The 27,578-nt window shown below is 29.8% G+C and overlaps 2 protein-coding genes across 7 annotated transcripts in view; one reads left to right on the top strand and one right to left on the bottom strand.

The window, feature by feature from the left end:
• Nucleotides 1-19,847, bottom strand: part of LOC106785707 (calcium-binding mitochondrial carrier protein Aralar1) — a 23,536-nt gene extending 3,689 nt beyond the window's left edge. For 2 of the 5 annotated variants that reach the window (XM_014746377.1, XM_014746381.1), the window contains exons 1-16: nt 19,072-19,847; nt 7,732-7,788; nt 6,339-6,481; nt 5,319-5,434; nt 5,085-5,224; nt 4,852-4,998; nt 4,620-4,761; nt 4,413-4,506; nt 3,760-3,795; nt 2,295-2,385; nt 2,087-2,162; nt 1,310-1,428; nt 1,064-1,234; nt 740-880; nt 454-648; nt 277-379 (exon numbers count right to left, since the gene is read on the bottom strand). In XM_014746377.1, the coding sequence (XP_014601863.1) occupies nt 277-379; nt 454-648; nt 740-880; nt 1,064-1,234; nt 1,310-1,428; nt 2,087-2,162; nt 2,295-2,385; nt 3,760-3,795; nt 4,413-4,506; nt 4,620-4,761; nt 4,852-4,998; nt 5,085-5,224; nt 5,319-5,434; nt 6,339-6,481; nt 7,732-7,788; nt 19,072-19,113 (1,813 nt within the window). In that variant the 5' untranslated portion in view covers nt 19,114-19,847. Of the gene's footprint in view, nt 1-276; nt 380-453; nt 649-739; nt 881-1,063; nt 1,235-1,309; nt 1,429-2,086; nt 2,163-2,294; nt 2,386-3,759; nt 3,796-4,412; nt 4,507-4,619; nt 4,762-4,851; nt 4,999-5,084; nt 5,225-5,318; nt 5,435-6,338; nt 6,482-7,731; nt 7,789-10,519; nt 10,673-11,004; nt 11,185-19,071 lie in introns of those variants that run through there. The other 3 variants (XM_014746379.1, XM_014746378.1, XM_014746380.1) reach the window with 3 other exon arrangements.
• A 1,117-nt stretch (nt 19,848-20,964) lies between these two features.
• Nucleotides 20,965-27,114, top strand: LOC106785706 (protein transport protein Sec24C). Of its 2 annotated transcripts, none has more exons than XM_014746376.1 (16): nt 20,965-21,090; nt 21,299-22,585; nt 22,634-23,367; nt 23,446-23,568; nt 23,639-23,818; nt 23,902-24,097; nt 24,182-24,297; nt 24,390-24,800; nt 24,875-25,001; nt 25,094-25,254; nt 25,324-25,503; nt 25,587-25,788; nt 25,885-26,079; nt 26,164-26,355; nt 26,453-26,646; nt 26,740-27,114. In XM_014746376.1, the coding sequence occupies exons 2-16, from the start codon at nt 21,352-21,354 to the stop codon at nt 26,881-26,883; spliced, it is 4,389 nt and encodes a 1,462-aa protein (XP_014601862.1). In that variant the 5' UTR covers nt 20,965-21,090; nt 21,299-21,351; the 3' UTR covers nt 26,884-27,114. The 2 variants fall into 2 exon arrangements, with proteins under 2 accessions (XP_014601862.1, XP_014601860.1); XM_014746374.1 differs by having other exon boundaries at nt 20,965-21,151.
• Nucleotides 27,115-27,578: the final 464 nt, after the last annotated feature.

The following is a 27,578-nucleotide window of genomic DNA, read 5'->3' as shown; positions in this document are numbered from 1 at the left end:
ATTATAATATATATAATGTACTAATTTTTAATAGATAATGTAAAATATATTTTACAGAAAATGAGGATAAATATAATATTAAAGCAGATACAAAAAAGCGAAATAAAAATATAAAAACTCAAAAAAAAAAAACAATGCTGTGCATGGATCTCAAAATTTTATATTGAAATAAATTCTATATTGCACATTTGCGAGGTTTATGAAAAAATAAAGAGGGCTAGAAAAATATAAAAAGTAGACGGTAATAAAATAAAATCTCATATGAATCAGAAATACCTGAAGCTCCTTTCCAGAATGCTCTGGCACCTTCCTCGTTGTAAACTTTTCTCGCGCAATCGAGCAAACCGGTGTAGGTCGTTTGACCTGCTCTAGCAACAACCTGAAAAAATTGAAATAGGATTTTTGAAAAAATTATCATTGATCTTTTATTTAATTTTACTTTTTTATAAATACCTGTAATCTAGTTTTGATTACATCTGCAGGAGTAACTAGCGCTGCCGCAGGTACACCAGCAATTGCACCAGAAAATAAAAGTGACAATGGAGTATTGTATCCTCCTTCATCGGCCAGTTTAGCTTTTATATGAGCATACATTGGAAAGTAAATTGCGCTAAATGGTACGTCCCTTAAAAAGCATGCTTTAGCACCCTATTATTATTTATAATAAAAAATATATTTAATTTATTAGAAATTCGTTTAAAAATATACAGATAAGATTTCTTTTTACTTTAATACTCACTTTGTATAATCCAAATAGACCTAATTCTTTAACCACAGACCATGCTCGTACTTTCGTGCCTCCTGCAATTTCTCCGGCAACCTGCAACCGAATTTTCACGATTTCCAGAGGATTCGTGAAAATTACTTGAGATCCTCCAGCCTAAATAAAACAAAAATATAATAATTAAATATATACTCTTTTAAAATGATCTTGTAAAAAACGTAGAAATACGTAAAAGAAAATTTGATCATAAAAAAAAATAGCTTTTATACAAAAATAGTTTTTTCATTATATCTTCTATTTCTTTTTTCTTTTTAACAATTGGAAAAAAAAAATACTTACGCAAGCACCGGATATAATTTCACCATAAACCGGTAAAATTCCATTTTTGTCCATAAATTTATCTCTTACGAAATCATTAACCGTAAGCTTGATCGCTTTTTCCGGCGCTACACCCATCAATTGAGGTAATAAGCCACGATAAAGGCCAAAAAAGCCTTCGTGTCGCATGACCTGTCAAACGCAAATTACCATCTTCATGATTAAAAATGTAGACGGTGTTACATGGGGAGACTTTTCGATTCCAACCTTTCTTAAACAATCCAAGCTGTTCCTGTACATCAGTTCCCCAATGAAAGATCCTGTCCTTTGATTCTGTAGTCGAGTTTTCACTAGGTCGATTGGGTACACCACGGTAGCACCAACGGCTAAAAAAGAAAACATTTTTTCTTCGATTAAATTCGAACTATAAAACAAACATTCTTAATATAATGTCGTCAATAACATGCCTGAATGGTTGTATCATTGTGCATAAATATATATGTTTTATATATTTGGTGCTCTGTTGTGGTTGAAATGTAATTTAAAAAAAAAAAAAGGAAAATAAGAAACAAACGTAATATGAACGAAAAAAAGATTATAGAAATAATATTGAATCGGTCAATCAGTAATGTTAAAATTTTTGTTATAAAAAATAGTAGAGTGATTTTAGAAATAAAATACCAGAAAGCGTTTTAGTATCTAAAATAATAAGTCCTTTAAATAAATCACTATAGTAATATATTAATTATTAAAAATTCTGATATTATTAATTAACAAACTCATTAAATCTTGATAGTGAAATAAAAATAGATGAATGATAATATAAAGATAGAAATTAACGAAGGGGGAGTAGTTATATTATTAGTCAGCTCAGTCATTATTCTATTGATTCTTGTCTCGCATAATATCTGTAAAGGAAAACCTACGAAGTAAATAGGCGAAGAATATTGAAAATATATGTAATATACGATGATGATAATAATAATAATAATAATGATAATGTAAATAAGAAAAATAAATTTCGGATCAATCGGTAGAACGTACCTCCGCCAATAGATCCGAGTACAAATCTGTATCCACTCTCAAGAATTTGAACGATAACTCCGCGCTCCTCCGGGCTCTGAAAAGCAATAGTACTTCGCTATTTAATGTAACACCTCACAAAAAGCCTCGTATTCACGTAGATTTCGGGCTAAAATTGTTCCATTGTCGCACGCTCGGCAGCGGATACTTCTTTTTTCACCACACTTACCGACACCGCCTTAATCTCAGCAAGACGTTTTGTTATTTGCTTGAAATACTGCTCAGGAGTAATAGCCACGAGATCATTGTATACAATTTTCCTGAAATCCCAGAAAATGCGAGCTCAATACAAACATCGTTGCTGAAGCGACAAGCGAAACAACATGGGGGAAGAAAGAATACAGAAATAAGAGAATCGTTATAAAAGGTAGATGGACGTCGATGGCACTGCTTCAAGCAATACTAATGTCCTGCCAGTACGTTCCTTAATCGTTATTTGTCTTAAGCACGATAGGAGACAACCTAACGCTAATATATATGCATGTACAGGGTATCTGAAGTTTTTCCTCTCAAACAGTAACAAATTATTTTATGTACGAAAATAAAGACAAAAATGATACATAAATATAAATCATTTTAAACTTTGTTTAATACTTATGACACAAATTGTAAATCACCTAATTTCTTGTTTAAAGAACTGACCGTCTATGCAAGTGCAAGTCCAATACCGCTGTAGAATGAAACGAACCTATTTCGCATAATTGTATGTTCGAAAAAATTGACTGATGCTTGACACTTTTGAGAAAAAATCTACACTAATACTTTTTTACAGGAGTCAGAATATTTTCGTCGCACAAATCATACGCATAATGAATTTTGTGCACATTTTTTATTTAAAAATACTTTCGATATTTTTATCAATATTATTCCGCAAGAAAATTTCAAGAAAACTTATGTTATATCGATTGAGATTCAAAAAATTGCTTCGAAATAGTAAACATAATCCAGTGAAAATGTAAAAACTACTCCCGTTGCTTAATAAATATGAACATTTCTAATTTAAATCATAATTTGTGAATAAAGCATGTGCTATGTTAATAGAATATTTTTTTCTTATTTTCGTACATAGAATATGCTGAAACCGTTTAGTTGGAAAAATATTAGACACCTTGTATATACACACATATATATATTATTATTGTTAATGGGTGTGTGCAAGTATTAATAAATAGATCATCCTAAAAATAGATGCTAAAGAAAATATATACGTGTGTGTGAGTAACGTGTTATATATATACTTATATATACTTGATTATATATATGTATATATTAAATATATATGTTACCGTCAAAGCCGAAAATCAGTCATTGCTAGTAATTCCTCGGCATTACTATGAAAGCAAAGAGCCTTCAGACGAAGTCGGAAATTGAAAAATTCTTCCAGTTTTTCCTAGGTATCGAACATAATAATTTAATATTCTATAGGATATCAAAGTATTATGTTCGATGCCTAGGAAAAACTCTCCAAAAAGTCTTATTTCCGACTTCATCTGAAGGCTCTTTGCATTCATAGTAATGCCGAGGAATTACTAGCAATGACTGAATTCCGGCTTTGACGGTAACATATATATATATTTACATGACAAAAACATATCTTAGATAGCGCGAAATATTCTGTAATACAAAGGACGCACCCAAAACGCGAATCTGCCTCATCATCTTCCGTAGTTCTGATCCGGGCAGCGTAAACACGTAAACAAACGTTTCTTTCAATAAACAAAGTTTCCTTGGACTTAGACTCGCAATATTAAAGATCGCTAAGTGTCTTTTGTTTTAAAAAAAGTTGTATAATAAAGCTTTTTTTAAATAAGGTATAAAGAAAAAGAAAAAAAAAGACAATTATTAGGATTATTGTAATTAAAATTGTTAATTATCGTTGGTGTGTAGTAGAGTCTGCATCTTCTTTGCCAAGAACGAGACACTGGATATTTGGATGATGACGAAGTGCTTGCTGGTGCAACGATAGCATTACGTGTTTTTATATTGGATATTGATCAGGTTTTCGTGGAAGGTATTCAAGTATTTACTCAGATATGTGGATAGGCTGAATGAGACATATTTCTTTCTTAAACGTAAACTTAATAATTTCTATTTGTTTCTTTGTTTGCATGCATTTTCTTTTTCCCTTTCTTCTATCTCTTTTTCTTTTTTTATTTAGACGTCTTTACATGACACGTATCTATTTCCTATCGAATGTCTCAAACACTCCTTCCACGTATCTTTTTTAATACGATTTATCATCCGATAGTAGAAGGGGATTTCATTTTCAAGGAGAAAGGATACTTACCCAGTTTGATGGAGTAAATGGCATAGATGAAAAAGGATGTCCACCTCAAGTGGTGTTATTTGAGACATCATTTGTGCTGAATGAAGAAATTCCTCTGGAAAAACGATGAAAAAATGTTTAAAGAGCAAATATTTAGATTATCCTTGAAAGAAAATAAATTGTAGAAATTTTATTAATACAATTAGATTGATAATTTGTTTTTATTACCTTTGGTAACTTCTTGATATCTATGCCCATTGGTCGCGTTCAGGTAAATACGTTTTATAAGTTCCATGTTATTTAGAAGCGAATTGAATGCCATGAAATATGGGAAGCTTACTTTCCGTCCACTTTGTACTGTATTGACTGCCTGCGACCATAATTTTCAATATAGTCAATTTGAAAATACCTATTTTTTAATGTATTTGCAAATGCATTTATAGAGTAGATGAATTCTTACGGGTATTAAGTTATCTTTCACATCCTTTGTCAGTAAATGACTTTTAATACTAAGCATGATATCTTGAAAGTCTACTGCCGAAATAAAACCCGTCCCATCTTTATCAAATTTTTTGAATGCTTCCGTTGCATATTCCTCGTGAAAGTCCTGCAAAAATAATTAAAACTCATTTCAATTTCACATTTTATTTAAATAAAATATCTGAACAAATATTTTTTTATAAAATTTCTTACGTGTAGGAATTGACTGAATTCTGCGTAACTTATGAGCCTGCCCTTATCTTTTCCGAAATAAAGTTTGATGAAACTGCTATCCATGTTAAATGGCATCCTTTGATGTAAAACCGTTTTACGCATCACCTCAGTGAACTCGTCTGTTTTAATCATTGTTTTCCATCAAATAAAATGAATTATTATTAATAATAATGATAAATATTAGTATTGAGAATATTTATAGCAAATTCTTACCAAATGTAACCATTCCATTTCCATTAGTATCAAACAATTGAAATGCTGTTTTATATAATGCATCTGGGACGCAAAGTAGACCTTCAAATGCTTGAAACTCGGCAAAAGATATGAGTCTGAAAAATAAATAAAAGATTATCAATATTGTAATTTATAACACGTTTCCATAGAAATTGATTATTTCAACATATTCTATTACTCTCTTGCAAAAATTATAAATTAATTTATTCTGTTCATCATTACAGTAAATTATAATAAAGCAAAATCTGTGATATGTTTAAATAAGCAAATCTGATTAATTGTACATTTCAATCTATTTTTTTAATAAAATTGGTGAAGTGAAGTAAACCACAGAATAAATGAACAGATTGATGGAATTCAATATATGGGTACTGTAAATAAACACCAAGTTCTAAATTTGATGTACTATAGATGGATATTGACGATATTGTAAGACTTCAGTTAGATAAAAATAGACTTTTATCAGTCTTCGTTATCCGCTGAGCTCACCCCCACAGGTATTGAACCTACAAATAATTTAACCACAACCCCCAACCTTTGTCCCAATAACTTGAAACATTAATTACAAAACATTTAATATAATCGTTGACTAAGAAATAAACTTGTAGCTTTGTTATTTACATCAAAATTAATTAGATTTTGTAATTCATTTTTAATGTGCATTAAAAATAATATAATAAAAACAAATGTCATGTAAATTTGAATTCATTAATTTACAAGTTGATGCTTCATAAATAATTTTTAATCGATATTCGAACAATAAATTTTTCATTTCTACTATTTCGAAATAGTATAAGCAAATGTCATGTAAATTGCAATTAATAAAATTTTATCTGATTTGAGATGAAAAATATTTACAAATTGACATAAAAATATGGAATAATTGTCTTGAAAACACATAAGATGTTCGAATAAGTTGGTCTTATTATTCGTTGTATCTTTTCTATGCAAATACATATGTATCGAAAAAAAAGTAATCATTAATGTTAAATGGCTTACCCATCTTTACTAGTGTCGACAATTCCAGCAAGTAGATTAACGGAATCAGGATTGTAATCAGCATCCGTGTAAAGACCAAGATAACTACGTACAAAATCAGATGGGGTCATAAACCTTTCGCCATTCTTCTCTTGCGTGGCGTACTGTCATTGAACAAGAAAAAAAGAAAATGATTAATTATGCAATAATATATCAAAATTTATCAAATAACAAAAATATATCAATAATTTATCAAAATGTTCATGATTAATTAATTTAAAACATGCGCGGTTATATATGTGAAATATTAAAAAGATTCAATCAATTTTTTATTATTTGATTTGTAGAAAATTGTAGGAATTTGTAATAAATGAATATTCGAAATTTATTTGAATATTTGATTTACGCGTATTATCAGATTTTCCACGTTGGTTCGTAATTTTCTTTCAGCAAGAGAATAACATTGCAACCACACGACATTGACTTTATAGATAATATGCAAGATATTCTCTTGACTGAAACTGCCACACCCAAATATTCTCATTCGTAAAATATAAATAACGTGAATTATATATAAAAATACTTTCTTATAAATTTTGATTAATATCATACACTATACTAACATAAATAAGAGAGATAAATAATTTTCAATCATTTGATAAATACATTCTCATTAACGATATTTTGTAAATTAATACCAAATAACAGAAATAAAATTAATTATTCCTGATAAATATTAATTAATGAGTTCTAACTAAAATGAAGATTAATTAATAACATTTAGAAAAATTATTATACAACAGAAACGATTGAATTAATTAATTTTAAATTCTAAATATTAGTTGCCATATATCAACAAGAAAATCAATAAAATACATAAATCAAACGTTTGAACAAAACTTCACACGTATACGTGCAAGGTGCATCTTAATTTAACCTTTAAACTCTTTCTGGCGATACACTCCGAAGATAAAAACGTTCATGAACCCGAGACATTTAACATTTAACATTTTGGCAGTTCCAATATACGAACAACGTGATATGTATATGATTCTCGAGAATATGTTTCAACCAATTAAATATATAAAAAAAAAAACAAATTTAATACAAATAATTTTATTTATTGAGAAAAGGTGACTTAATAACAGCTTTGACTGCAGAAATAAAGAAAACTCGATTAGCTTCGACGATCAAAGATTTTATTTGTTACTTTTATGAGTATGCAAGAGCACATGAGATTGTAACACATTTAGCATAAGCACTAAAAACAAAAAATAGGATACGCGTATGACAGTTGTACGCACGCACCTCACCTTTTCTCTTTAATTCCGCGCGCAATAACGTTGTCCTTTTAAAATTATTTATAACATTTGTAACATTTTTAACTTTTATGTAGAATATTTGTTGTTCTTACCTGATTAAAGATTTCATAGAGGCGATCACTGTTCGCACGTTTTAAGTATCCGGAACCCTGAAATATATAACAATTGTTAACAAACAATCTTTTTACATTATTCAGCAAATTTTTCAAATCCATAATTTAAAGAAACAAAAATTGTAAAATTTTGCGAACGTTTACAAGAGCATAAAAAATTTCTACGAAGATCTATAATTATATTTATCTTGTTGTGAATCATTTAGGGTTAATATTGTATAATTTTCTAAAATCGTTATAGAAAATTAAATAAAATTTCGAAACAATTTGTTTCGTTCCGTTTTCACTTACAATTAGTAACGTTAAATTGTATATAATTTGCGTGTGAAATTTGCACTTATTTATGTATTACCTATCGCAAGAATATCGGTCATACGCCACTGTTATTTTATGCGATATTACGTGAATCGACCCTGACTTACTATAAACGAATGCCATTGTCGTATACACTTCATTCACGCTTTGCAATTTACTTACGTGCGACCTTATCGAGGCCTAATAAGTTTACTTTTACCACGGGACAAGATTTTAATCTTTCTTTTCACTATGTCAAATCTATTTAGAGTAATTAATAAATAGTTTCAAATTTAAATACAATTTTACATTAGAATAAAAGAAAAATATTTATAAATTTGTAAAATATTAGTATTAAATATGCGTAAATATGTGTGTACGTGTTATTAATTTCGTTCTCAATTTCAAATCTTTTATTTTTTTAATACTTAAACTCGAGGTCACGTGTCTAATTAAAAGCTTGACATCACGTTAATTATTTATTCCTCGACAAACTAAACGTTTACAAATTTTTAAGATTTTTATTGCTTATAATTGAAAAATAAAATTCAGCGAATATGATGTAAACATTTTTCAAAAACGAATCTCCTCGCAATCGGCATATGTGAAAAATTATGGAAAATATATAATTTCTAGAATAATCTAATAGTACTTTATATAGCATTCGTAAATAATATTATTATATAAGAATAAAAAGTTGAATATCTAATTCAATGAATATGCAAACTTTACTTATACGAGTAGAACACGTCAAGTTGATACAGCCCTGACAATGATTACAAGTTTGCAACCTTATAATATTATTGCAAAACTTACAATTAGTGTATTAATCTGATGATGATTAAGCTAGCATGTACAATAATCAAACTAAACTCGTTCTACCAGACAAAATTGACGACGATCGTCACGATCATAATAGGTACCTAAGCAAATGTATATATATTTTAATATTCACGTTATTTTTAACTAATACTATAGAAAAATCTCTCATGTATATATTTGTGTCTATGTGAAGACGATGATGAGCACAACGAAGTAGAAATGAAATTTTGTCAGACTTTTAAGAGCTTTCAAAATTGCTCTTTCTGACCAATAACGCAAAACTCAAGTATCATCGATAAGATTCAATACCTTTGTAATTTCAAATGTTTCTAAAAAAAAAAAAAAGAAAAAAAAAACTAATCTCAGTAAATTGAAATATTAAAGTCTGGAAATTTGATCTAACAATAAAAGATTGGATTTATTCTTAAAATTTTCATTCCTTTTAATTCGTTGATTATAAATGAAATAAATCGATGGTAAGACACATAAATATTAAATAATTTTCTTTTATGTGTCGTGATAAAGGTTCGGTACAGTTGTGAACACAAATAATTAATGTAATCGTCAAATGAATTCATTTGGTTGATAATAAAAATCATTTCAGTAGCTCGTATTTACGTTACAAGATATAAAAAGAAAAGCAATAAAGATAAAATATTTGCGATCGTTTAAATCAAGCCAAATTGTGCAGATATTTTCAAATATTCAAAGCGAACAAAAGTTAGTTAAATGTAATACGAATTCTACAACAAGTTTTCTGCATAAAATAATGAACTCACAGAACATATAAAAAAAATGAAAATTATTGAAATTATTGTTCTAAAGGCTATGAATAGAAGAAAATGTATATTAATTATATTGTTCTCTATTAAATGATAAAAAATAAATTATAGTTATTAAAAAATCAAATAATTTCGTGTTATCTCAGGTTTCTTTTTGAATTATTTGTTTTAAATCAATTTCTAGATCGATAACAATGACGAGGACGACTATACCGACGATTATTACGAGTTTCGTGCCACGCGTCGCTCACAATGCGATACTGAACATTCTCAGGGTCGTCTTGAAGAAATTTTTAGCAGAGAAAACAGCGTCGAGTTTTCTCTCTTCGTGCGAACACATTATCTTTACCAGCTTAGCTTTATGTTTGCTTCATGAAAATGATAACCCTCCTGATAAATACGAAAGATCGATTGACCTCTTTTTATATTTTTCATCAAATAAACAAAATACGAGAAATAAAAAAGTAAAAAATTAAAAACGAAAAGAATAAAAAAATATCCCCTAATCATTTCTCAGAAAACATCAATATCCTTACACAACAACTACGGTAGATAATTGATTCTCGGGGTTGATAAAGAAAAAAATATTCACGGTTACCATCATCGTCATAATATTTTGGTTAATTTTCTCGAAAATAAAAATCCGAATAAACGAGCCGTGCGATTAGAATAGTTGATTCAAAAAACAAGAAACTATGGTTTAAGGTCACGTAACGAGTATAGAACAGCAATGTCTGAACGGAGAAAAGCCAAGGTTAGATCAAAAGAAAGAAGGTATCTCTATCTTTTATCTCTTTTTCTCATTCGTCTAATTGTAAATGTCTTTCTCTGTTTCGGTCACGACGTACGAAAGGTACGAACGTACGTACGGATGGCATACTGAAGATCACTGGTGCGTATCTTGTTATGAATGTCGATAATGCAAATTGAACAAGGACGATGACATCCGGAAGTTGTAAAGAAGGATTAAAGACACACACGCTTTTCTATAAGTATGTACAGTTTCACACATGCATATGTTTCTATAAATAATTTTGTTTACGCTTTATTCCTCTCTCTCTCTCTCTCTCTCTCTCTCTCTCTCTCTCTCTCTCTTTCTCTCTCTAAATATATCAAATAATTAATTTTAATATAAATATATAATTGTTTCATATATTTTATTTTCTTATTATTGAAATTATTTATAAAATTAGCCAATAGGCGTGTGCAATTATTTCTAATTAAATAACACTAAAAATCGTAAAGATTTATTAATCAGACTAACAAATATATTAATATATATTAAATTAGAAAATATATTTAATTAATACGACGAAAATTATTTGATAAAAACTAAAGACGTTTTATAACACACGTGCACGCATTAAACACGTGTTCCCTGTATATAAGAACGACGAAAAGAGAGAGAAAACAAGATAAAGAGAGAGAGACACACACAACACACACACTTTTGAATATATGATAAAACGATCGAATCGACGTGTCACGCAAAGTAGTCACGACGAGACTAATGTGAGAGAGCTTTAGAGTTTTGTCTCGTGATACGCAAGAGAGGAGGAGAAACTTCGCGATGACGATGACGACGACGATAAAAACAGAAAGAGAGAGAGTTAGAACATACATAATTTTCTATCTCTCTTTTTCTGACTTCATAAATCCCTTCTTCCGTTTCTCGTTCTACTCGTTAAACTCCATCTCTTTCTCTTTTTTGTTCGCTTGTTCGCTCACTCACTTGCTCGCTAACTCACATTCATACTCACACATACATACGCGTAAACACGTTTTCATATCCTATTCTGTGCATGTTTTACTCGTTGCTTTGTTCTAGTTTGTTATCAATTATTATTTTCATTAACCGAATATCATGTTTGCTTTGTTTTTTTTGTATTCAATGTTTGGTACTTGCATTCTGTTTTTAATCTTTCTCTTTCTTTCCTTTGCATACGCTAGCATGCATACGTCAGCAAGCAATACGCAATAGCGTTATCATCGAGCACGAGGACGCAATGTTTTATTTACAATAGGGATGAACGCGTTACAACTAATTTCAAAGCGAGAATCTTTTCGAAATATCAAATTTATATTTTTAATTCAACTTTATTTTCCTTATTTTTATCCTTTGAGACTATAATATACATTTCCTTCGATTAATTACCAATTATTTTTCTTTTTTAATTTGTCTTTTTTAATAAAATAATTGAAATTCATAGTTTGTCCTGCCCTGTTTGAAAATGATTATCGATTCCATCGTGCAACTTATTTTGCAATTATTTCGTATAATCTTCAATGAAATTCTCTTTGAATCGGTGAGAGAAACCATACGAGAGGTAGACAAAAAAACGATCTAATAATTTATTCGGTTCGCGAAGAGTTCGAGAGTAAGAAGATAGCTCGAAAATAGAATCGAGCCATTCTAAATTCGAATATATTCTCCGAGCAGCCTTTTCCGCGGATTCTTCGCAGTTTGCTTGCTTCGAATATATTTTTGCGTCTGGAATTTTAATATAAAAAATATTTAACTTTCTAATCAAATATGATGCATGCGTTTGCAATAACCACATGACATTTGAAAACGTATATAAAATATTCTATTGAAATGTTATAGTAATCATAGCAAAATTCAATATTTCCATATTTCAATATCATTCCATAGTATTAACGATTTAGCATAATCAATAAATTCCCTCAAAAATTGATTGTTTTATTAGATTAATTAAATGATTAGATCGGTCGATCGAATTAATTATAATGTTCCATTTTTTAAATTATAAAATTATGTTCTATATAAGTATTTAAAACAATATATATATATATATATATATAAATTAAACTTTGATTTTTCTTCGTCATCTTCTTGAGAATAATTACTTCAAGATTAAATTGAGTTAATTTAGATATACCATGGTAATTTAAATGTGGATCCAAGTTTGGAGTGTCAACGTGAACTTTTATTGCATATAACTTTTTTGATTACGCCAACGCAGAAATAGAAACTTTATTTATATCATTAGATTCCTATTTGAATGGTGAATCGGTCTTTCTGTATATTTGTATAGATAAATAAGATTTGTATTTCTATATAAATGACTAGATAAATGTATATGCAAATAAAAGTAGTTACTTCAAAAGAAATGTCTAAAAACGGGATGCAAAGAGTGCAACAGGTGCCTCTTAAAAATATTTTATATTCAATGGAATATAGAGTTATTACGTATAAAACTTTTCTTATCTTCTTCTAATTTATTGTAACGATTAAAATTTCAAATTTATCTCGAACGAAACAAAATGTGTATAACAAAAAATGTGTATCTCTCAAACGTGATATCGTAATATCGATGTTTAATAAAAATAAGATAAAAGTAATAAAATTCGAGAACATTCTCTCTGAATATATTTTTAATAAAAATTGATTACAAAAAAAAAAACAAACCTCGAAAGAAACAACACCGTTCTGCATTCTCTTCTGTTCATATGGGACCAATTACGTTTATTGATGTAACGAACAGGAACACTTCTCGATACTTTTAATTACATGCGATTGAAAAGAAAAAGAAAAGGAATAAAAAATGAGAAATGAAATAAACGATATTTGAATTAAAAAGAAAAAAAGAAAAAAAAATGGTTATCAATGTTACCAAGATTTGTGCGTTATTTCGCGCATTTAATGGAATTTAGTAAAATTTGTATAAATGATTGAAACGATCAATCACGAATCGCTAATAAAATCTGTTCTCGAGATGAGAACGCGATCGAGACTGGTGCAGCTCCGGAATTATACGAGAGAGTCGAGGTAAATAAGTAGCACGAGTTTAAAGGAGGGTGTACGAACCGGGCGAAGAAGTTCCTTGACCTGCTTTAAACTAATTCGAATTTATCACGGGAATAAAAGTTCATCATAATTTCTATTTCCCTATCTCACTCTAATTTTTGTTTATAGAAATTTCGAAATTTCATCAAAAACTAGATCAATTCATTTCGAATAATGTAACTAATTTTACTTTTTCAATTACTACATTATACTATACTATTCATAGATATTGTATCATACATTTTGATTAGATGTTTATTTTTCTAACGTTAAAATATGCACGTTAATGATTTAATCTGAACACTTATTTTTATGATTTATTCTCAGGATGTTTGATCGTTTTACACGATAGTATTCTCCCTTTTTAAAAAAGAAATCAATAAAATACACATAAATACACATACACAAACAAATAGTTAAGAATTTTTATTTAACATTAATTCCTTTTGGTGATACACATTTCGGTTTTATAAATTGGGTTAGAAAATGTGAAAAATAAAAAAAACGAGGATATTTTTTTGTCAAATATAATAATTAAAAATGATGACGATGTTAGTTAAAATTAATCGACGAATCGTTTCAAACGAATTTGATTTTCTTTGTAGAATAAATGTCATGGATACCGAAATGTAATGTAAATAATGTTGACAATGAGTGTTCCAACGAAATCGAGGTATTTAGTGACAGAATGAAGTCAAATTTTTAAAACGTAACGTAATATATATTTGTTTGTTCAAATTATTTCCATCTTTCCATGTTACTTTTTGATTTATCGAGAATAAGTATTAATATCAATCAATTATATGTGACTTGTTTATCGTAAATTACAAAAAATAATAATACTATTACGATAACGAGACTCCATTAAATATGATTTAATAATAAATTTACATTTTTTTTTCATTTTTGCAATTACAAACGGTTGGGTATCGTTTAAAGAACATAATAATAATAATAAAAAAAATGTCCATTGTAATATATATTGCAATTCTTAGTATTTAATATAACAATACGATTATATTCTTAGAAGCTCACTATTACTTCTAATCACTGATAACACTTGATATCACTGTTATTACAAAATCAATAAGACGCGATAAGAAACTCCTGAGAGTCGAATATCAAAAGAACATTTTTTCTAACAATTAAAATAACAAAAATGTTTCTTTCGATCATTTTAATGTGAATAAAAAAATAAAGAAAAAAGAATTCAAATATTCTTATCGTATTACCAATGAATTTCAATTGGATGATACAATTAAATAGTATTGAGTAGATAAAAGCAAATAACTAACCTCATTTTATTAACTTTTCCCTCAAAAAATAATTAACTGTTTAATAAAAGAATCTTTTTCTCTCCTGAACTAAAATTATCTGTTATGCAACAAAACGTTAACGATTGTCTAAAAATAGATATGATTTTAGAAAAAAGAAAATTTTTCACTTTTTCAAATAAACAGACATATCGTCAAAGATTAATAATAATTGCATTGAAATCATAACTAATTGTAAGCAATGTTACATAATCCTTCTTCGAATTGCATTACAAAGTGTTGTACACAATTTCAATTATAATACCCTCGAAGAATTCTATTTTCTATGGTTTTAAAATTAAAAAAAAAAAAAGAAGAAAAAAAGATAAATAAATTGAAAAAATACAAAGGCGATTGAACACATAAAAAAAACCATTAAAATGTTGAATTATTTTACGTAAATTAACTGAAAATGTTATACGTGTTCATAGGATAACTTAGAAATTCTACGATAAGTATACTAACACAGCTTATCTTCTTTCCGATTTCAATTTGTTCAAACGAAAGATGTACAGCTCAAATGTGGTGTTTCATCCAAATCAATTTTAACATCCATTATCGAAGATACAATTTAATATTTTTTTTTATAAAAAACAATTTATTCATAAGTACATGTATAATATAAAGAAGAAAATTTAAATGGCGCAAACAAAAATTTATTTTTACTCGGTAGTCTATCGGTTTATTTAAAAACTTACTTGTACGATTGTATACATTCATACATATATATACACACACATGCACACATATGTATACGTAATATGTATATAATACTTGACAACGGCCAAGGTTGACTGTTATATACACACATATATCTATGCGTGTAATCATTTGGATCGATCGTCTCTCTGCATTTTTGTCCCCCTCCTTTCCTCCTCCGCCACCTCCTCCTCCTCTCACTCTCTATCACTTATAATTAATTAAAAATATCAGTACCGATAATTATTCTTATTTAATGCATAATATCATTAAAATCAGCTTATCATCTTTGGTATAATTTAATCATTTAATTTATTTTCTATCACTATAATAATTTATAGAAATATTTAATACGAATTTTACTTTTCAGTTCATACTTGTTTTTCTTTTTTAAATATATTTTTATACATTATAAATAATATATTATGATAAGAATTTTTGTGTGTGGATTTAATTAACTTTTTATTTTTTATTTTCAAACACATGATTGCCTTTCGGACAATAACGATATTAATAATACATTAAATGTGAAAGGATAAAAGTAATGAAAATCATTCTATCGGAAGTTATCGACGATTAATTTTATTATCAAATGAAAGGTCTACAAGATAAAATAGCCGGAATATAGGAAAGTAGAAAATTCATTAGAATCACAAGGTCAAAGTGTTAGAAAGTGGGCGTTGAACTTAGAAAATGTATAATTTCCTTTGATATCTATCTTTGAATGACAGAACGTTTGAATTAAACTACTCGAACGCGTATCAAATAGAATTTCTCCTGAAAACCACGTGCTGTTTCATATTCTGTAACGATGCACTTTCGATTATTATTGCCAATTAAGTGGTCGAATCAAATGAATTGTAATTAAATTCTAAATCATCCCACTTTACTATGAATTATTTGATATTCACGAGTGGGACGTGTTCTTTACGATGACCTTAAAATAATTTACTTAAAACATGATTTATCTAGATAAATACAAAGAAGAAAGAAGAATTAAATGACAAAAGAACAATTAGAGAATAAGATTTGTACTATTTTATAGCATAAGTGGATTATTCAGAAAATCGATTCTAATTATTGGCAGAGGATACTTGCAATATACGTATACTTACGTAACTAAATGCGACAATATAATGCATCATTTTTCAATTCTTATTTAATTCCCTATTGTGATGTGGGCAAAGTTATCCTTGTTTCTCTTTTATTTAACTCATTGTTTAAACATTTAGAAAAATTATGATTAAAATTTATATCATTTACACGTATACTCAATGATATTTGAAATTCATTGTCTTATCGAATAAAGTAACTTAAATTGAATTTTTCAAAAGAAATAAATTTGATTCTAGTTAATTTGTTATTAAAAACTTTATACAGTAATGTCAGACAACAAAAAATCTAATAATAAAATAATAATTTCCTAGTTGGTAAAAGTCAAACAGTATATTTCTAAATAAAATAACGAGAACGTTCTACATAAAAAAAATGAAAGAAAGAGAAAGAGAGAGAGAAAAAAGGTCGCATCTCTCTAACATTTTGCATTCACTGCACATAACAAAAAAAAAAGGATAAGTTTCTATCGAAGACAAAATGGCAAAAGTTTATCATGTAACTAACGATAGATTTCCCATTTTTGTATTCTCATAGAAAAAAAAAAGATTGAGCACTCGGGAACGCCTACGACAGTCAGCAAGATTGCAGGGAAATTTTTTATTATTTTCTTTTGCTTTTTATTTTACTGTTCATGACGCAAAAATTAAAAAAGAAAAATACGAGAGAAAATAAAGTTTTATTTTTCGTTGAAAACGTACAACTCTCCTTGTTATAAAAAAGCATTTTTTTTTTAAATCCGTGAATGCGCGTTCAAAAATAGTAGGCATTAGCGTTATAACTCTGAAATACGAGAACCCGTTTTCATCATTGGCAAGGATTCTGCTTATCCTAGCACATATATGATACCATACATATATTTATGTTTTAAATACTTACTAATAATACATGTATGTGTATTCATATAATACAGACACACGTATATTCCGCTAAATGTAAGACAGAAATTACAGGCACTGTCATTCATTAATCATTTACTTCGTTAATTAGTACTCTAACATATGTTATAATTGTCCATCTTTCAGAACAGGTGAGAACCAAATGAAATAATAGATTTCAACGTATTATTGTTTTCATTATCATAATCTAATATTTTCAATCAGGAAAAATAAACATAAAAAATTGGAAAAAATGCATTGATGTAATATGTTAATAAAAAAAAAGAGAATTAAAATAATATAAGAATAATAAAAAATAAAAGAAATAAAATTAGGAAAATAAATATAAATATTAGAATATACTGAAAATGATAAAAAATACGTTGATAAAGAAAAAAGAAAAATAATTATCGTTAATTATCAAATTGCATTCATACCTCATAAACATACACACACGTACGTAAAAAAAAAAATTAAAAAAAATTCTAACAAATATACCTATATGAATAAAATAAGAATAATAAAATAAAATAGTTGTTTAAGGGGAATGATATCATGGTATTAAAATTAGAAGTACACGTACTACTTGAATAAAGTGTGATAAAGAATAGGAGAAAGACAAAAGGATAGGGAAAATAAGTAAGTAAGTAAGTAAGTAAGTAAGTAAATAAGTAAGTAAGCAAGTACATATGTAGATACGGAAGGAAAGGTATTATACAGTGTAAGAGGAAAGTAACGAGATCAAGTGCGCGAGGGTTGCAGCTCACATCAGTCCCGGTGACCTCGAAACCAAACCTGCCTAGCAAACGTATACACTTATACGAAAACGTTAACTGTAGAAACACCCGGACATGAATACACACGCAGACCACGTACATCCACATACACGCGTATACTAAGAATCCAAAGAGACTTTAGGATCGATATTTTCTCCGCCATTCGTAGACGTAGAACTTGATGCAGATGTCACTCAACCAGTCGCGCTCGCGCTTCCTACAAAATCTCTCGTCTCAAGAATATCGCTCTTATTACTAATATTTATTCTTCCTTTAATTTATCTGTTAATTACTCTATCTTATCGTTAGAGAAGAACAATAAAACCACACCTTTACGTTCGATCAATTAACTCGTTGGTGTCAAACACGCGCGGATTCGTTAAGCTCAAAATGCATTTTTTTCTGTGGACGAATATCCATCTTTTTGTGTTTCCCGCATTTCACAGTCTCTGCTCTTAAACTAAATTTAATCATCTAGTGTTCTTATATCAGTTTGACATCACTGAATTAATTAACCCAACGATTTGAACGTTTCTGATGATTAGCAAACAAACAAAATAATATTCTCTAATTAATTATACATATATTTGTGTGTTTTTGCGAGGGAGAGAAAGAGAGATAGACTAAAAGAAATGAAAATAAATTTGAGAATAAAAGTATAAAACAGGACGAGTAAAACCGGTGGAGGTAAGGAACGGCGCGCGTAACAACAACGTCGTCGTCAGTCATCGTAATTGTCACTGTCATAATTTTCGTCATAGTTTTTGTCATAGTTATATAGTCATAGTCATCCTATAAAACGAAGGGAGAAAAAACATAACTAAACTTACCCACCTCTTGGCAGGATGCTCGAACGATAAGCGAGTCCTTCAACATTCCCAGGAGGAAGTTTTACCTCGAATCTTCTTCGTACGATTTATCTCTCTCTCCCTTCCTCTTCCTCGTCCTCTTCCTCTTCCTCTTCCTCTTCCTCTTCCTTTCTCCTTTCTCCTCTCACTCTCTTTCTTTTTCTTTTTTCCTTTTTTTCTTTATTTTTCTTTCTCGCAACACCGTTGGAGAAAGAAAATAAAGAGGAGGATACGAGAATTTCTCAGTAAACAAAGAAATATTCTTTCTCTCTCTTTTTCGAAAGGAAAAGCACGAAAATTCTAACACCACACTGTTTTTTTTTTAACACTTTTCTTCTTTTATCTATTTCTTTAATTATTATTTTCAATATATTTTTCTCTAAATTTATTTATCTTCCTCTTCTTTTCTTCTTCTTTTTTAGATAATTTTATTAATAATACAATTGTTTATATTAGGCACTTCTACCGCGTGTTAGGTGTTATAAGGATTAATAAAAGAAACGTAAAATTTCGTTTCAATGGTGCTCCGCGAACAACAGCAGAAACAGATAAATAATAAGAATTTTTAGATCCCTCCGACGAGAGATTTGCGATACGATTTACTAGACGTTCACGCTTGCTAATCCGTAACACCGTACAGAACGGATGCTGCCATGCTACTGGACGAGAACCGAGCCTTCGTACGCAGCGCCATCTATGATTTTTCTGCAATTCGTAAAATTAAATACACACTAGTTAGATATGACACTATCGTTTCTGTACAAATTTTTTTTATTTTTGTTTTTATTTTCCTATCATGCGCGCTTGCGATCTAAAGAAAAAGTTTATCTATCGCAGAATTTCTCATTGGATCGATTATGTTCGACTAATATTTTTTATAATATTATCAAGAATTATTATGTAATATATTTATTTCTAATTTTTGTGTATATTTTTATAATCATTTTCACTTGATAATTTACAATCAAGGATGCTTGTGAAATTACGTAACGTTTAATTTTGTTTTTTATTTTGGTTATATTATATAAAAGAACTTGTTAATATATTTTTTATTAATATTCAAACGATAATCAACGTGTTGAAATTTTTCTGACGCGGATACAATGTTAGAAATAAATTTAAAGGTGTGAAGATGGGGTTGCGTAATGCGATCAGCTGATCATCCATCTGCACACATGAAACTGTCCAACTGGTCTACAAAGACACTTTGTTGTCTGTCACGAGTATGACAAACGTTTTATTCAACGTGACGAATTAAAATTAAAAAGAAAACGTAATTCGCTGTACAATAACTCGGCAAAATTTACTTTTTCATTTAGATAAACAATTTTATTAAAAAGACCGCATCGTTTAATTTTTATTTTACTACTATTAAATTTATTAAATATATAATTGAAATAGAACAAAGGAAATGGTTTAAATGATATCATTAAATGAAGGTTAAACATGTATTGAATTATCTTGTTGCAAGAGATATGAAAATAAACGAATACAATTATTTTAATAAAGTAGTAACCATGTTAATAAATCATTTTTATTAGTATTCCTTAATCTACAAAATTATGTAGAGTTAATTATGTGTAAATTATGAAAAGTTTATATTAACAGTAAAATTGTTATGCATATGCATTTTCAAACTACGCGCCAAAAGAAATTACTAACTAATCAATCGTAAAACGAGTTCTTTGACGCTAGTATTAATATTATAAATAATCTGAAATTAATAATATTAGGATATTATTTTGTTTACTATAAATATTTAAAGTAGATGATAATTAATACAAATTGTTCGATATTTTATATTAACTTGGTAAAAATCTGTTTGTATCGTCCCAATTTTTGTTATGACGTGTCTCGTAAACGTGCCGCCAAGCGCATGCGCAATGCGACCTTACGTGGCATCGGCAGCAGTTACTCTTGGCAGAGGAGTGGATGTTCTTCGTTTAAGTGTAAACATTCGAGTGAAGATATTAAGTTTTGTTATGATTTAAATGCGTTTAATCACGTAAGTGGGCATTTAGAAACTTAAAACATACGATAATTCTCTCATTCTACTGATTGTACTCGTAAGTAGGAGTTTCAGTATTGTATTGGCATGGTTCTTATTCCTCCCATTGACTTTTTCTAGACGTACAATATTTAATGCGAATCATATTGAATTGTAATAGTATATACGTGATATATATATTTTACATGTAACTTTGGTGTCGTAGGAATTCGCAAGACATAACTAACGCAACGTATAGGTTATATTACAACGTAAGAAATGTCTGGGCCATCCATTAAGGGACAGCAGTATCCCCCTATACCAAGACCGCCAAATCCAGGACATCACTATTCTGAACCGGCTAATATTAATGCGCCACCATTATCTGGCCAACCAAACATGTTTCCACCACCGTTATCGAATCAACAGAATTATAGTAAACCACCGCTTACCATGATGGGACAACAGAATTTTTCTGGCTTGCAACCGTCTGGGTATCAAATGCAATCCAACATTCCACCTCCGATGACAAATACATCTGGTCCGCCAAAACCTCCTATGTATTCTATACCACCTACTACTCACGGACAATTATCGAACTCTCCTGTAACAAATCAGCCTCCAAAATGTCTCAGTCCAATGTCGCATAACAATCAAAATATGCTATCTAATGCTTCTGCTTCGTTGTCATCTAATAGTCAAAATTTAATGTCTAATACGGCATCAGCAATGCCACCTACCAGTCAAAATTCAATGTCCAATGCTTTGCCACATATGCCGCCTAGCAGCCTAAGCATGATGTCTAATATTTCGGCAAAGATGCCTCCTAGTAATCAGAACGTTATGTCCAATATGGCACCGCAAATGCCACCAAGTAATCAAAGCACTATATCCAGTACTTTGGCTCAAATGCCACCGAGTACTCAAAGTATGATTCCTAATACTATGGCACAAATGCCACCAAAAAATCCAAATCTGATCAATGCTTCGGCTCATATACCAACACAAAGTTCTCCAAACATGATGTCTAATGTTTCTCATCAAATACCACCCAGTTCACAAAATTTATTATCTAATTCTGGGTCTGAAATGCCAGCCAGATCACAGAGCATGATGTCTAATACTGCTCCTCAAATACCACCTAGTTCACAAAGTCTCATGTCTAATTCTGGGTCCGAAATGCCACCCAAATCACAGAGCATGATGTCTAATACTGCTCCTTCAATGACACCAAGTTCACAAAGTTTAATGTCTAATTCTGGAGCTGAAATGCCACCTAGATCGCAGAGCATAATATCTAATACTGCTCCCCAAATGCCACCAAGTTCACAAAATCTAATGTCTAATTCTGGGTCAGAAATGCCACAGAGAACGCAAAGTATGATGTCAAATACTGCTCCGCCAATGCCACAGAGTTCACAAAATCTTATGTCTAGCTCTGGATCTGAAATACCACAAAGGTCACAGAGCATGATGTCAAATACCGCTCCTCCAATGCCACAGAGTTCACAAAATCTAATATCTAATTCTGGNGCTCCTCCAATGCCACAGAGTTCACAAAATCTAATATCTAATTCTGGATCAGAAATGCCACCCAGATCACAGAGCATGATGTCAAATACCGCTCCTCCAATGCCGCAGAGTTCACAAAATCTTATGTCTAGTTCTGGAGCTGAAATGCCACCCAAATCACAGAGCATGATGTCTAATACGACAACACAAATGCCACCTAGTTCAACAAATCTTATGTCTAATTCTGGAGCTGAAATGTCACAGAGAACGCAAAGTATGATGCCTAATATTTCGGCACAAATGCCTCCCAGATCACAAAATATATCTAATACTTCGGCTCACATGCTACCAAGCTCACAAAATATGATGTCTTGCACTATGGCTCAAATGCCACCAAGCTCACAAAATATGATGTCTAGTACTATGGCCCAAATGCCACCAAGCTCACAGAATATGATGTCTAACACTATGGCTCAAATGCCACCAAGCTCACAAAATCTAATGTCACACAATGCTCCACCTTCAATGCCACCTAGTTCTCAGAACATGATGCCAAGTGCTTTGGCTCCAAACCATCCTCCTATGTATCCTGTAGAACAAAGCGGACAAAGTCATATGCCACCTTTACCTGGTTATCCTTTGCCAAAATCAGGACGATATCCTACTGCTCCTCCAATGTCTGGGCAAGCAATAACAAATCCTGGTCTTAATCGTCCAATGCCTTCACCTATGACCAACTATCAACAAGGAGGTTATCCTCAACCGGGATATCACAATCAAACGGTAAACATTTATTACAAGAAAACACTAACATATTGTGTTTATAAATTTGTATATCTTACATATAATTGTTAATTTCAGGATATGTATGCAAGTCAAAGAAATCCTTATCAAAGCGGTCCGATGGGTTCTACAGAAAGTTATCAACCAGGCATGCAACCACAACAAGCCAGACGTTTAGATCCAGAACAAATGCCAAGTCCTGTAAGATATCGTCAATATTATAATAAAAATTTCAAGAATATAATCTTAATAAATATCTTTTCTTTTATAGATACAAGTTATACAAGATGATCAATGTGCAAAAGGTGGTGTGTTTATTACAAATCAAATAGGATTGGTTCCACCATTAGTTACTACTAAATTTGTAACACAAGATCAAGGAAATGCTTCCCCCAGATATATTAGATCAACAATGTATACTGTTCCCACTAATGCAGATATTTTAAAACAGGTAAAAATTTAATGTAATATATAAATATAAAAATATTTAAATATTTCCATGGTCATATTATTACAATAATTATTATTTTATAGACTATGGTCCCTTTTGCTTTAATAATAAATCCAATGGCACGTGTCGAAGAAGGAGAATATGAACCACCGATTGTAGATATGGGAGAAATCGGCCCAGTTCGTTGTGTACGATGTAAAGCATATATGAGCCCATTTATGCAGTTTATTGATGCTGGACGTAGATTTCAGTGCATGTTTTGTAGAGCCATAACTGAAGGTAAAATACATTTAAAAAGTCCATTTAAATTAGATCCATTAAATTATTAATAAAAATTCATAATATATCATTGTTTAAATATAGTTCCAGCTGAATATTTTCAACATTTGGATCACAGAGGTCAACGTATGGATCGTTATGAAAGACCTGAATTAATGTTAGGAACATACGAATACATTGCTACAAAAGAATATTGCAGAGTAAGAAAAAACCCACATATCTTACTTAATATTAATTTTTATTTAATATTAATATTATATTATTAATAATTAATTGTTTTCCTTTGTTTTAGAATAATGTTCTTCCAAAACCACCAGCAATTGTATTTGTGATCGATGTTTCATATAATATGATTAAATCAGGCTTAGTAAATTTATTATGTGCAGAGATGAAATCAATAATAAAACATTTGCCGGTCGATGTGGATCAAGTTAAATCAAATATGAAAGTTGGTTTCATAACATACAATAACACAGTACATTTTTATAATGTTAATCCTTGCCTTACTCAACCACAAATGATGGTTGTGGGTGATGTCCAAGATGTATTTATGCCCCTTCTCGATGGATTCTTATGTGACATCGATGAAAGCGAAGTTGTTATTGACAGCTTAATGGCACAGATACCTGCAATGTTTGCGGATACACGTGAAACGGAAACTATTCTTGCACCAGCGATACGAGCTGGACTTGAGGCATTGAAGGTATTTATCTCATTTTTTTTTTTTCATTATAAATAGAGTAGATTTTTATATTGAATTTCTATATTTTTGTACAGGCTTCAGAATGCGCAGGAAAATTAATAGTATTTCATTCGTCTTTACCTATTGCCGAGGCACCAGGAAAATTGAAAAATCGAGATGATCGCAAGTTACTTGGTACTGATAAAGAAAAATCTGTATTAGGTGTGTGTGTGTGTATTTATAAATATTTTAATATATTTATTATTATTTTTTATAATAAAATAATATAATGTTTGATTTCTTTTACTTCATAGCTCCACAAAACAACGTTTATAACAATTTAGGACAAGAATGTGTCGATGTTGGATGTAGCGTTGATCTTTTTATTTTTAATAATTCTTATGTGGATATAGCAACTATTGGTCAAATATGTAGGCTTACTGGAGGTGAAGTTTATAAATATACGTATTTTCAAGTAAGTTACAGTTTATACAAAAAATCCGATTACAAATAACATTGCAAATAGCACTCACTTATGAAATAGGCTGATGTTGATGGTGGCAGATTGGTATCAGATATTATTACCAATATCAGTAGACCGATTGCTTTCGATGCGCGTATGCGTTTACGTACTTCTACGGGTGTTAGAGCTACTGAATTCTATGGACATTTCTTCATGTCAAATACCACGGAAATGGAGTTAGCTAGTATAGATTGTAATAAGGTATGTGTATAATTTATTATTATATAATAATTTATATATATGTAGGGTAATATTTAACAAATTCATTTTATTCAAATAATTAGGCTGTTGCTGTTGAAATTAAACACGACGATAAATTAGCGGAAAACGAAGGTGTATATATACAAGCGGCTTTATTATATACTTCTTGCGGAGGAGTTAGACGATTACGTATTTTAAATCTCAGTTTAAAAAATTCTTCTCAAATAACTGAGTTATATCGTACTTGCGATCTAGACGCTATTGTTAATTATTTCTCCAAACAAAGTAAGATTTAGTTGCAATCTTACATAACTTAAAAATATCACAATTTTTTACTACAGTTATATTCGTAATATTTTGTCGTTTATTATATTTTTTTAGGTGTTTTTAAATTAATCGAATCAACACCAAGAGTCGTCAAAGATAATTTGATTTCAAGATGCGCGAACATGCTTGCAGCTTATAGAAAAAATTGTGCTAGTACGTCTAATGCCGGTCAATTGATATTACCGGAATGTATGAAGTTGCTACCATTGTACGTTAATTGCATATTAAAAAGTGATGCGATTACTGGTGGTAAGTTTATATTTGAAATAAATTAATACAAATATAAAAATAGTTATGAAACTTATTAATTTAATTCTATATCTTCAATTGTAGGTTCAGATATGACTATAGATGATAGATCATTTGTTATGCAAGCGGTTGCTACAATGCCTGTTTCAATATCTGTTGTTTACATGTATCCCAGATTACTTCCTTTACATGATATTGATCCGGATAATACAGAACTACCACAAATGTTACGTTGTTCTTTCGATAAATTTACTGAAGACGGAGCTTACTTACTTGGTATATATGCTAACAGATTTTTTTATTTATTCTTCATACCTGTAAGTTTTTAAAATAATTTTGTGTATTTTCGTTTTTTTTTTTTTTTTTTTTTCAGAAAATAGTGTGCATATGTTCTTATGGTTAGGCGTAGCGCTTTCTCCATTATGGGTGAAGGCAGTCTTTGATGTAATATCTGTAATTAAGGTTGATACAGATCGCACTTCACTGCCAATATTGGATAATCCATTAAATAAAAGAATAAGAGAAATAATTGATCAAGTAAGGCACGAGAGACACCGTTGCATGAGGGTAAGAATAAAAATCTAGAAATTTATTATTTTATCTAATCATTGTGTGTCGTGTATACAAATATTTTCTTCATTCATAATTTAATTGTTACAGTTAACGATAGTAAGACAGAGGGAAAAGTTAGAGATGGTATTACGTCACTTCTTAATAGAGGATAGAGGAAATGATGGAAGTCCGAGTTACGTTGATTTCCTTTGCCATATGCACAAAGAAATACGAGAGCTTCTTAAACCATAAAAAATTGATTCGACAACGACAACAGCAACCAAAACTGGATTGTATATGTTACGTTTTGAAAACTTCTATTATTCCGCGTACGTCCAGCTGTGATTCTTGTCATAAGATCTTTTTTTTTGTGCCAAGGATCGATTCGAGATCACGAAAATAATTATGGGATTTGATGAAAAGTTAGTGAGAATTGTCACGCATGATATTTTATTGGTGTAATCGTGTGTGTTGTAAAGAAAAGAAGAAGAAGAAGAAAATGAGGATGAAGATGGAGATGAAGAAGATAAAGAAGATAAAGAAGATAAAGAAGATACAGATAAAGAGATGAAGAAAGAAAATAAAAGAGAATAAGTGCAAAGTGAAAAACATCAATATATTATATATATATATATACATATACATATACCTATAATACATAATGGGAAGAGAGCAGCAGATGGACTTATATATATAAATATTAAAAAAGAAACAAAGCAAACACAAAATAAACACTACTAATCATTCCGATCAAAAGCCAAGATATTTGCGTGACGAAAATGAAGAAAAAAAAATGAAAAAGAAATAGTAAAAAAGACAAACACAGACACGCTCATATTCATTACAGTGATTTATACATGAGAGTAAACTGTAAACCTTCAAACTTGTATTATTGCGATATTATTACTCTTTTATTTTATTTTATTTATGTATATGTATATATATAC

The sequence above is a fragment of the Polistes canadensis genome, unplaced genomic scaffold (genome assembly GCF_001313835.1).
Source record: "Polistes canadensis isolate GaletaPanama2010 unplaced genomic scaffold, ASM131383v1 scaffold_55, whole genome shotgun sequence".
Classification (NCBI taxonomy): domain Eukaryota; kingdom Metazoa; phylum Arthropoda; class Insecta; order Hymenoptera; family Vespidae; genus Polistes; species Polistes canadensis.
This window is presented reverse-complemented; position numbering and strand designations above follow the sequence as displayed.